We start from the raw sequence: 12946 nt of genomic DNA on the forward strand, positions 1-12946 counted from the left end.
TGCAACTTGCCTTCATTTTTGTCTAGGCCAGCAAGCAGCTAGGTCCAGCGATCCTCTTGTCTCCTGTAAGGTCAGGGTTATGGGCATGTGTGAGACCGTGCCCAGCTTGTTGTGTGGGTGCTGGGATCCAAACTCACGTCCTCATGTTTACACAACAAGCGTTCTCAACCGTTGAGTCATTTCTCTAGCCGTGAGTCACCAGTGCATGAAGTAGGATGTGCAAGCTGAAAGTGAAGGTTTATGCGACGGTTTAAGAGGATGATGGCGCCCATCTGTCTCTTCCAGCATGTTCCGTACTCACCTAGGGAGCCTTTTTCTGGGAGCAGATTGGTTAAAAAGTTAAGCTGAGCGCCTTCTCAGAGCAGGAAGAACAGTGCCCGTAGGAGGCCAGCAGTGATATAGTCAAAGGACTTTTGTCATATATTTATCTCATCTTGAAGACAGCTTGATTTTTTTTTTCATATTCACCAGCTTCTTGTCTTTGTAGTTGATCCAGGAAATTTATAAAACCAAATTTACTAGGCTCACTCCTTTTTTTTTTTTAAACATTATTTAAAATTCTGTGTGTGTCTGTGCTCTTACCTGTGTGCCACAGCACATGTGTGTCTGTGAAAGGTCAGAAGACACCTTTCAGGGAGTCAGTTCTCTCCTTCATCATCATGTGGGCTTCCAGGGGTTAAACCCGAGTCATTTGGCACCATCAAGTGCTTTATGCACCCACCCTCCTTTCCTCGTTTAGGAACAAAACAAATCCTCCAGGAATTCCCAAAGAGAGTAAGAACCTGAAGATTAGCTCACAGAGGGTAACCCCACCCTCCTCTGGCCACTCACCTCCCCATGTCTAGTGTCCAGGGAGAAGAGAGACTTACAGAGTCTAAGCAGGCGTGGTGGCACACACCTTTAATCCCAGCACTCGGGAGGCAGAGGCAGGCGGATCGCTGTGAGTTCGAGGCCAGCCTGGTCTACAAGGAGAGTCCAGGACAGCCAAGTCTACACAGAGAAACCCTGTCTCCTGTGATCACAAGACTCTCCGTGGTCACCAGCTCTCACCTGACTTGTCACTTATCGGCAGTTGTGCTAGTCGTGTTTTCTGAGTCTTGTATTATTATTCTCTGTGGCAACCTTGAGATCAGTCACCATGTCTGATTCATATTTGAACACCAACCCCCTCCCCGGTGCTCAGCACAGGGCTCACCCCAGAGCTAAGGGCTCAGTAAATATTTGTTGAAAAAAAAAAATGAATGGGAGAGGCTGGGTTCCACCCCGATCCTAAGACAACATTTGGGGCAGGAGCAGTGGCGGGGAAGCTATCTCTTCTGGGGTGGCAGGTGACCATGACAAAGTTGGTGACTCAAAGTGACCAGAGGTCTCTCCTACAGATGGCTTCAGTAACCGATGGTAAAACTGGGATCAAAGATGCCTCTGACCAGAATTTTGACTACATGTTCAAACTGCTCATCATTGGCAACAGCAGTGTCGGGAAGACCTCCTTCCTCTTCCGGTACGCCGATGACACCTTCACCCCGGCCTTTGTCAGCACTGTGGGCATCGACTTCAAAGTAAAGACAGTCTACCGCCATGAGAAGCGTGTAAAGCTGCAGATATGGGTGAGTGCTGGGCACCGTGGGCAGAGCGAGGCAGGGTTAGCTAGGAGGTGAGGCTGGTTTGTGACCTCTGGGTCCCACAGCATCGGCTATCAATGCTGTTTCAGGTCTGGGCTTTCACTGGCCCATGTTTGTCTTACATCTTTTTTCTCCTGGGCAGGGGGCAGGGCAGTTCAGTTGCTTCTGCTTAACTGTCCAAAAGACTTTATTCTGGCTTTTATAGAGAAGTGACCAAGAAACTAGGCATTGGAGTTACAGACCCTAATTCTATCTCTCCCACTTACAAGCCATGGAAACATGACTTAAGTTATTTTTTTAATTGTTCATTTAAAAATATTTTATTAATTTATTCATATTACATCTCAATTGTTATCCCATCCCTTGTATCCTCCCATTTCTCCCTCCCTCCTGCTTTCCCCCTACTCCCCTCCCCTATGACTGTGACTGAGGGGGACCTCCTCCCCCTGTATATGCTCATAGGGTATCAAGTCTCTTCTTGGTAACCTGCTATCTTCCCTCTGAGTGCCACCAGGCCTCCCCTTCCCGGGGACGTGGTTAAATATAGGGCACCAGAGTTCATGTGAAAGTCAGTCCCCACTCTCCACTCAGCTGTGGAGAATTGTCCTGTCCATTGGCTAGATCTGGGTAGGGGTTTGAAGTTTACTGCATTAATTGTCCTTGGCTGGTGCCATAGTTTGAGCAGGACCCCTGGGCCCAGATCTGCCCATCATAATGTTCTTCTTGTAGGTTTCTAGGACCCTCTGGATCTTTCTATTTCCCCATTCTCCCATGCTTCTCTCACCTAGAGTCCCAATAGGATGTCCTCCCCTCTGTCCCACTTTCCTGATAAGTGAAGACTTTCATGGGACCTGCCCCTTGGGCTAGTGTCCAGATATAAGTGAGTATATACCATTTGACTCTTTCTGCTTTGGGTGAACTCACTCATTATAATCATTTCTAGTTCAATCCATTTGTCCACAAATTTCGGGAATTCCTTGTTTTTAATAGCTGAGTAGTATTCCATAGTGTAAATGTACCACAGTTTCTTTATCCGTTCTTCTACTGAGGGACACTTAGGCTGTTTCCATGTTCTGGCTCTTATGAATAAGGCCGCTATGAACATGGTTGAGCATATGTCCCTAGTGACTAAGTTATTTAACCCAGTGGGCCACCCTTTCCTTCATGGGGGACTACGATCTCATCTAATTACTTTGAGTAGTTCCTGGGACACAGCACATGCGCCATAGACGTTATTTACTGATCAGTTATCTATTGTTGCATAACAAATTACTCCGTGGTGTAAAACAAGAGCGGTAATTGACCAGCACACAGTTTCAGTGAGTCTAACAGTAGGAGTTACTTGGGGCCTTTCGTGAAATATAGCCAGGCACTGGCTTGAGTTGCAGTCTGCTGAAGGGCTGACTGGGGTGGAGGATCCACTTCCAAGATGGCTTACTCACAAGTCTGGTGCTGGCTATTGGCAGGAGGCCTTCTTTCCTTCCTTCCTTCCTTCCTTCCTTCCTTCCTTCCTTCTTTCCTTCCTTCTTTCCCACTTGGCTTTTTTTTAGCATCTTCATTGTTTGACAGCTGGTTTCCCCCAGTCTGAGGTCTAAGGGAGCGAAGAAGAAACGGCAATGTCTGTCATATAGCCTTACAGCATTCCCTTGGTCACTGATTTAATATGGGAAGAAACTACAGCAAGGTCCAGATACTGGGAGAAAAGGATTACGGGGACTGACAGTCTTGGAAGGTGGGGGCTCGATTACTATTGTTATCTGCTAATGGCACTAAGAAAACACACGTCTATTTCAGAAGCCCGTTAGAGTACTTAGCAATAACTCAGTACTACCGTTGGAAATCTTGAAATCTTTGAAAGTCTTCAAGACATGCAATGTGCTATTGTCTATTATACTTATTAAATGTATAATAATATATTGTATGTGTATCTTATTGGAAGAGTCTACATCTATTTTTATAAATCGTTCCTTATATATTAATATACATAAATGTTATGAGGTACATAGCATGTTTTTTTGAGACAGGGTCTCATTTTGTAGTCTTGGCTGGCCTGGAACTCACTATGGAGAGTCACCTGTTTCTGCCCCTTGATACTTGGGATTAAAGGCTTGTGAAACCCATTGGCACATAGTATTTTAGTATAGCAGCCCTGTTTTCCAAAGAAATAAAAACTTATAAATTAACTTGTCTTAGGTCAGTCACACAGCTACAATGTGGCATTTGAACTCAGATCTACAAATTGTGAATTACGTGCTGTTTTCTCTATATTGTGCATCTGCGGTCTTAGACAGACCACATTTCCATTTAAAGTAATGTTAGATATTAATTTCTAGAGAGGTGAGTATCCACTGACTCCCCGCTAAAGGCAGTGGAGCATCATAAGCCATTAGAAAGAAGAGAAGCTATGAAGGCTGTCTAATTTATTGGTTCTCCAATTGTGGCGCAACCACCCCAGCAACACTTGGAGATTTGTTAGAAACTCATTCTTGGGCCTCACCACAGATATAACAAATCCAAAATGCTGGAGGTAGGGCCCCAAAGTCTGTGCTAGCGGGTGGTTTTAAGGCACACTTGAACGGGAGAACCGCTGATATTGTCTACCTACCTTGTGGTGAGAGTTGATGGATATATGAAATCTCCTACTGTGTGCCTGGGGCTAAGCACCTACTATGCGCTGGGTGCTTTCACTTGTATCATCTGAGGTCAACCTCAGCACAGGAGAGCATGAGAGCACATGAGAGCGAGCACACGCATGTAGGGTATGGCGATCAACACTTTGAAAACTGGATCAAGACTGTGAGAGAGACACAGACACTCTTGCCATCAGCCAGATGCTACATGTCTGATGACTCCCTAGGGAACTGAAGAAAATACTAGAACTTGTTTTAAAAATCTATTAATATAAAATAAATTTGTTTTAACTAGTATTTGCTACGTAGATTGGCATAGATTTCCTTCCATGATTCCTATATCAGATGGTCACATATCCTACGGCTGGAAATCTTGGGGCAGGAGGCAGTCTGCCCTTCTCAGCCTTGGCAGTAGTGGCCTCCTCACACCTTGGTGTACTGAGAGCTTTTGCAGTTTCGATGTGCCTGGCTTAAGTAGATTTATCGGTTATGCTGTTCAATTTTAACAACATGAAACCCCACAACAAGTGTGTGCAGCTTTTAAAGTCTCCTATTGGAGACAATGCTAAGGATAGTGACCCCCAAGTGACTATAAGAAAGTGGTTGATGGATCTGTCTCCAACAACCTGGCACAAGTTCATTGTCAGCTCTGTTTCCAGATAAAAATCAGTGAGGGCTGATTAGATCTGACTTAGTCAACCTCATTGCTTTGCGTATTTTTTTTTCAAGGATTTCTACACAGCAAAATAGTAACTTCTATACCTGCTACTCATGCCAAAATTTAAAGTTTCATCTTTACTGTGTCTGTATTTGTGTGGTTGGAATGTGTGCCTACCCACGTGTGTGTGTGTGTGTGTGTGTGTGTGTGTGTGTGTGGTTTATGTGTTCATACATGTAGATACCAGAAATAATTTTCAAAAACTTTTTAATTATTTGCGTATATATGTCTATGTGTTTGTTCATGTGAGTGCAGTGCCTGAGAAGGCCAAAAGAGGGTGTCAGATCCCCTGTAGCTGGAGTTAAAGGGAGTCTGAGACATCCTAGGTGGGTTCTGGGAACCAAACTTGGGTCTTCTTGAAAGGATAGTATGTCAGCCCTCTCTCCAGCCCCGAGCATCGAATCATTAGATGGTAAGCGCCTTTACGCACTGACCCGTACTGCTACCCCTGGGCTTCGTCCTCCATTGCTCTCCACCTCATTTTTTGAAACAGGATCTTGCATTAAACCTGGAGCTCACCAATTTGGCAAGATTAGCTAGCCAGCCAGCACCAGGGACCCTGCCTCTACGTTCACAAGGCTAGGATCACAGATGTACAGCCACACATGGCTTCCCCATAGTTCTGTGTATCTGACCTCAGTTTCTCAGGCTTGCATAGCAAGTACCTTATAGACTGAGTCATCTCCCTAGCTCCTATTTCATTTTTACATATCTTAATATATTTTGTACATAAGAGTATGCATACATAATCTATGTGTATGCTGTACCTAAACTTTTTTAGGGGGCGGGGAGGTGGCTCACGCCTTTAATCCCAGCACTCGGGAGGCAGAGGCAGGTGGATTGCTGTGAGTTCAAGGCCAGCCTGGTCTACAAAGTGAGTCTAGGACAGTCAGGGCTACACAGAGAAACCTTGTCTTGAAACAAACAAACAAACAAAGGAACATAAGAGTCATAAAAAAAGACAAAAGCCAGGTGTGGTAGGGCACACTTTTAATTCCAGGATTTGGGAGGCAGAGACAGGTGGATTGCTGTGAGTTCAAGTGCAGCATGGTCTACAAAGTGAGTCCAGGACATCCAAGGGTACACAGAGAAACCCTGTCTTGAAAAAACAAACAACCAAAAAAAGACAGTTTTCACTATGTTGTGAATCTTTCAGGTTGTGTGTGTGTATGTGTGTATTGAATAAGGGCATAAAAATACAAGTGATAGTTAAAGTATAAAACCCAATAGTTTCAAAATGGCTATTCTGATTGTATCAAAGTCATTGGGATGTATAAACTTTGGGTCTGGACAATCTTACTGTGTGATTTTTCTTAAGACAGGGTTTCTCTGTGTAGCCTTGGCTGTCCTGGGCTCACTTTGTAGACCAGGCTGGCCCCAAACTCACAGTGATCCGCCAGCCTCTGCCTCTCAAGTGCTGGGATTACAGGTATGTGCCACCACACCCAGCATGATTTTTTTAAATGAGTTATTTACAACGAAGTTTAAATACTAGTAACAATAATAACGTTCAAAGCCAGTGTGATGGTTTGAGTAAGAATGGCCCCGTAGGCTCATATGTTTAAATACTTGGTCCCCAGTTGGTGGAACTGTTTGTGAAGGATTAGGAGGTGTGGCCTTGTTGTAAGAGGTGTGTCAATAGGAGTGGGCTTTAGGATTTTTATGAATGAATGAATGAATGAATGAATGAATGAATAGATTAACTTTACATCCCAGTCATAGCCCCCTCCTCTCCTCCCAGTCCCACTCTCCCTCCTCCTGGGCTTTGAAATTTCAAAGCTCATCACATTATCTTTATCTTGTACTTGGGGATGAAGTCTCGCGCCCTTAGCTACTGCTCCAGCGCCATGTCCTCCTGCTTGCTGCCATGTTCTCCGCCATGATGGCAATGAACTCTACCTCTCTGGAACTGTGAGCCCCGAACTAAACACTTTTTAACATAAGTCGCCATGGTCATGGTGTGTTTTTTTTTTTCACAGCAACTAAAAAGTCGCTAAGGCAGCAAGTGTGTTAGTCGGCTTGGGCCTGCAGTACCCAGTACCATAGACTAGGTGGCTTCAGCAGAAGAAATGGTTTTGTCACAGTTTTAGAGGCAAGTCCAAGATCAGGGTACAGGCAGGGTTCAAAGGACACCTCTTCCCTAAAGACCCATAAGTCCTTCTTTTCTTCATGGCCATGCAGGAGAAACAGTATTAAGGTTCTTGGTGTCTCCTAGGACACTAATTGTGTTGAATCAAGGTCTCACCCTTATGCCTTAGCAACAATAACATCTTAGAAGTCCCATTTCCAAATACAGAAATATTTCAAGTTAGTATTTCAACACACGAGTTTCAGGAGGACACAGACATTCCGTCTATAACACTGAGATAGTGACAAAGTGACTAGCAATGACAGAGACTTAGAAATCTACTAGATTTGATGAGCAATTTATTATAAAGATATGGGGGAACACACACATATATTCTATATTTCTTACATTAAAAGTTCTGATTACATTTTTTAAAAAGCTGTGTGACTTCCAGTGGGTCACTTTGTGTCTGCGAATACCTAGTATTTCCTATTGTAACGTTTCATAGTGTTTGGTTTTTTTTGGCGGGGAGGGTGTTAATACAACAGTAGAACATAGTGTCTAGCACATATGGGATGTGTTAGGTTCTATCTTAGGTTCTGGCTCCTGATCCACATATAAAGGGCTCTTGGGTCCCCTCCCAAGTCTTCCCATCCCATTGCAGGAATGCTAAGGCAGCACCCGGTGACTCATCAGCACGCTGTGAGGTGTTTACTTAGCTTCTCTAGCCCTTTGAGCCCTCCTAGGGCATTTTGGGAGCTGTCCTCTGTGCAACATGGAGAGGGGAGAGAGTAGAGGAGGAGCTTCCCTCAGGAGGACCGCCCACAACTGGAGTTTCTGTTATCTCTGCGGATAGTGGATGATGGTTGCTCTGGGCACCTTGCTCTCTTGGTTTTCTTGTCACATAGGTCCTTGAGTGTCTCCTCTGTTTCCCGAGAGGCCAGTAAATGAGGATCAGAGAAGAAAATCTTACTGGGAGGTAGGCTTAGGGGGTGAAGCCTTATTACTAGAGAGCGAGACTATATACAAATGTGTCTGGTACCTTCATGGCAACAGACCCAAGTAGAGAGAGCCTATACACAAATGTGTCTGGTACCTTCATGGCAACAGACCCAAGTAGAGAGAGCCTATACACAAATGTGAGTGGTACCTTCATGGCAACAGACCCAAGTAGAGAGAGCCTATACACAAATGTGAGTGGTACCTTCATGGCAACAGACCCAAGTAGAGAGAGACTACACAAATGTGTCTGGTACCTTCATGGCAACAGACCCAAGTAGAGAGAGCCTATACACAAATGTGTCTGGTACCTTCATGGCAACAGACCCAAGTAGAGAGAGCCTATACACAAATGTGTCTGGTACCTTCATGGCAACAGACCCAAGTAGAGAGCGCCTATACACAAATGTGTCTGGTACCTTCATGGCAACAGACCCAAGTAGAGAGAGCCTATACACAAATGTGAGTGGTACCTTCATGGCAACAGACCCACGTAGAGAGAGCCCGTTTATTGCTGCTTCTGGTTGCCAAGCAACCCCGGGAGACCTGTGGGAAGAGGAGAGCAAGAAGGATTCCCACCATCTCTGTGTGGCCTGTTTGTTTGGTCTGCTGCTGGTCAGGGGAAGAAGCCACAGGTCCGAGGAGAACCAAGTCAATCTAGGACACTAGAGTCCTAGGTGCTAGTCCTGTCTCTGCCCTTACTTGTTGTGTGACAGGAGTGACCCCTTCCCTTCCCTTCTCTGCACCTGTTTCCTCAATTCTGGAGAAGTACTTGCTTCCTGGGTTATTGTGAAGAGCGAGTCGGGAAATTGGGAGGGAAAGCCTTTAGGGAGAACTGTGGACATTGTCAGCCGTGGAAGTTCGTTTTGTATGTGCTAGATGTTTGTAGCTACTTCTTTATTATTTGTGGATGTGTCTGTTTGATACAGGTGTAAACACGCATGGTATAGTGTGCGTGGAGGTCAGAGGACAGCTTTATGCAGCCGGTTCTCCCCCTCCGCCTCTTTGTGGGCTCCAGGGATGGACCTGTGGTCCTCAGGCTTGTGCAGCAGGTACCTTTACCCACAGAGCCACGCCTCTGCTCCCCGTGTTGGCTTTAAAGCATTCTTTGTATCTTGCACACTTTCCCTTGGAAAGAAGGCATTGTTGGAGCTGGCAAGTTGGCTCAGTGAGTGAAAGTGCTTACCACGAATTCTGGTGATCTGAGTTCCATCTCCGGGGCCCGGTAAGGGAGGAAGGAGAGAACAAAGCCCACAGAACTGTCCTCTGGTCTCCATGTGCGTTCAGTGGCACACGTAAACCTGCCCCCCCATCTAATACAAACAACAATAATAAATAATGTTTAAAAAGAGGGCTGTGCATGGTGGCACATGCCTTTAATCCCAGCATTGGGGGGCGCAGAGGCAGACAGATCTCTGAGTTTGAGGCCAGCCTGGTGTACAAAGTGAGTTCCAGGACAGCCAGTGCTACGCAGAGAAACCCTGTCTCAAAAACAAAAAACAAAACCCAAACAAATAAACAAGACAAAAACAAACAACAAAATAAATGAACGGGGGGGGGGGGAGGGGGTGAGAAGAGAAGGAATGGTTGAGGTCAGAGATGTCAGGTTCCCTGTGGTTCAGACCTCAGTGGTAAACTTCCATGTTTAACTCATTCAACAGACTCTATGCATGGCATTGTGCTGGGCTGAGGATGTGCCCTTCCTATCTCTAGAACTTGCACTGGTAGTTGGGGAGAGAGAAACTAAACACAGGATGAAGAGGTCCCTTTCCTCTGTCCTATGAGTTCTGACGAAAAGAATAGGCCTGTTTCAACGTCAGGCCTCAGGCTCTCAGAGCTGGCAAGTGCCGAGCTGTGATTTAAGCTTCATTCCTAGGCTTGGAGGTGGGAGTCAGCCTTGACTCTATCCGCTTTTAGAAGCTAGCTTGGCTGGTGACCTTCATCACACCCCATCCTTGCAGCCTTGGTCCATGCTATGGGATGCCGTGATAGGGGCTTCCATTGTGGAAACACAGCAATTGCTCCTCTACTGCTCCCACCAGTGACGCTTTCTTTCATGTCAAGACTTTATAAACAGGACCGTCTCGTCTGTCTACTTATTTTCACTACCTCTCCAGCACGCTTGACGGATGCAGACACTTGCTGTCCCGACTCCCAGGCCTGCTGTTCTTTCTTTCTTTAAGAAAAATATTTATTTATTTATTTATTTATTTATTTATTTATTTATTATGTATACAGTGCTCTGCCTGCATGTACACCTGCAGGGCAGATGAGGGCATCAGATCACATTATAGATGGTTGTGAGCCACCATGTAGTTGCTGGGAATTGAACTCAGGACCTCTGGAGGAGCAGTTGGTGCCCTTAACCCCTGAGCCATCTCTCCAGCCCTGTTCTGTCTTTCTTTTCAGCCCACTCCTCAGAGTGCTCAGTGACCACGGCACATGTGTGTGTCTCCATTACTTCACTTGTTTTGCTCTGTTGATGACATTTTCAAAGAGATAATGCTGGCCTCAGAGTAAATACTCAGCAAATAGTTCTTATTAAGATTCAAGGGAGATCAATAACTGGTCCTCCTTTTCTTCTTAACCTAAATTTGGAAACCATTTAGAGACAGATGTAGGAGTCAGAGGGATGGGGATTGTGCGAAACCTTATTACTTGTAAAAGCTAAGATGAAGCACGTGATTAGGGGGTTTAGCAAAGTCAGGCTTGCTAAAACTAAAACCTTACTGTGGAGTCAGAGATTGCACGTGCACTTGCACTTGCACGTGCGCGCACGCATGCACACACACATACACACTCACTCACACACACAGCCACAAGACCACGTGGCTCTCTCTGCCACCTCCAGGAGGCTTCTGTTCCGGATCTGGTGCCCTAGAGGGAGATCGGTGGGCAGCACAGGAGGAGGAGTCAGGAGGCCGAGCAGGGTGACTGGGCTCGCACAAGCCCCTATGGCTCTAAGAATGTGAGGCAGTCGCTGAGTGTACTGTCCTGTACTCAGCTCTTGTGATAATCAAAATTGATTTTTCTAGGCAGCAAGTTTCTCAGTGTGTCTACAGAGACATGCTGACACTTTCATCTCCCCAAAGCCTGTAGGAGCCAGCTGCTCGAGGAGGTTTAATCTCATTTTGCAATCACAGCAAAGACTGTGGGGAGTCGGGTCAGAATTGCAGGCATCGTTTACTTTTGGAATCTGTAAACAAATTAACCAGCAATCCCACTTGAGTATTTGAGATAGTCCCCAAGACAGTTTCGGGAGGGGATTGGGGGGGGCTTTGACCGGCTTTCATCTATCCTGACCAGTGTGTGTGTGTGGGGGGGGAATAAGCTAAACTTTCTTTGAACATTTGTTGATTCAATAAATATGTGTTCTACGCATCTCTGTGTACTAAGCATGGCCACAGAAGGCAAACAAGCATATACAAGAAATATAAATAAATATAAATATAAATATAAATATAAATATAAATATAATATGTCCTATTACAAACAAAGATGAGGAAAGTGATGAAGGCCCCATGGGTAAAGTGACTGCTGTGCATGAGGACTGGAATTTATATACCCATGTAAAAGCTGCGCTCGGTAACACATTTCCCCAGAGAGGTGTCTGTAGCTGGCTGGCCAGTTAGTCCAGCCTCAACTCATGAGCTCAGTCTTGTGTAAGGGACTCAGGCTGGAATAAAAAGGTGAAAAGGGATGACAGAGGAAGTCACACAGCATTGACATCTGGCTCCCACATACAAATCCGCCTGTGCGCACACACACATGAACAAGCACACACACACACACACACACACACACACACACACACACACACACACACGAACACCTATTTCTTCTTGGCAAAGTCGTTGTAGGCTTCACAGTTGGGGTTCATTTGTACCCCATCTTGACAAATGAATACAAGAACCTCAGGATTGTGTCAGAGAAAGGACTTAGAGGCAGAAGAAAGAATATTTGCAAAAGCGTTCCTTTTTAAAGGTTAATTTAAAAAAGAGATTTATTTATTTTACTTTCTGTGTATGAGTGTTTTGGTTTCGTGTGTGTATGTGTACCATGTGCGTGTCTGGCGCCGACAGAGGTCAGAAGAGAGCATCAGGGCCTCTGGAACTGGAGTTAGGGTAGTTGTGAGGCGCCATGTGGGTGCTGGGAACTGAGACCAAGGCTGTCTGCAAGAGCAACAAGTGCTCTTAACCACTGAGTCTCTTAACCACGGAGGTAGCCAGGTGAAGCCGAAGCCATTTGCTGGCCCGCAGAGCCCTGAGTGGGGGGGGGGGGCATGACCTCATGGTACGAGAGTCAAAGCTGGGGCAGTGTTGTTTTGCCTTGTGAAGGAGGGAAGCAGACCGATCTGCAAGCAGGAGTGAGGAGCAGCTTCTTGACTTAGCCGGGAAAAGGGATGAGGAGGAGAGGGATCCGCACCATGGAGGCTTTGAAGGAAGCGAGTGTCCTTAGAGAGAGCTGGGTTACGATTGCAGCAAGGAGGGGAAGGAAGCACTTAGGTGAAGCTGTGCACAAAAGAAGAAGGGGCGAGGAGATAAGACGAGAATGGAGGAGTTTACGAGACTATTATGGGCTGTGTGAGAGAGAGTCCAGTGATAAGGGGTGGTCTGGGACACTTGGGCTTCTTGCCATGACTGATGTGGCCAAACAGAACCAATTACAGTGCAGACAGATGCCCTGGACTGCCGGTGCTTGTGTGTGAGCCATAGGCGGGTTTGGAGCCCTAGAGGCAGCAGAAGTGTTCTCCTTGTTCTAACCTCATGCCGGTCCCCTCTCGATGCAGCACATCCATAATGGTTGTGGCGATATGCAGCAGATGCTGTTTATGTAAAACATCCTCACCAGGAGATGGGGTCGGTGACGCCTCCCACCAGGCTACGGTGGGAGCGGAGGTGGGGGTGGG

At 46.0% G+C, this 12946-nt stretch overlaps 1 protein-coding gene across 2 annotated transcripts in view; it reads left to right on the plus strand.

Moving 5' to 3' along the window:
• Positions 1 to 12946, plus strand: part of RAB3B (RAB3B, member RAS oncogene family) — a 69980-nt gene that overhangs the window by 8989 nt on the left and 48045 nt on the right. For both annotated transcript variants that reach the window (XM_084784454.1, XM_084784453.1), the window contains exon 2: positions 1380 to 1607. In XM_084784454.1, the coding sequence (XP_084640580.1) occupies positions 1380 to 1607 (228 nt within the window). The remainder of the gene's footprint in view (positions 1 to 1379; positions 1608 to 12946) is intronic.

Source organism: Acomys minous, assembly GCF_964271855.1.
Source record: "Acomys minous genome assembly, chromosome: 6".
Lineage (NCBI taxonomy): Eukaryota > Metazoa > Chordata > Mammalia > Rodentia > Muridae > Acomys > Acomys minous.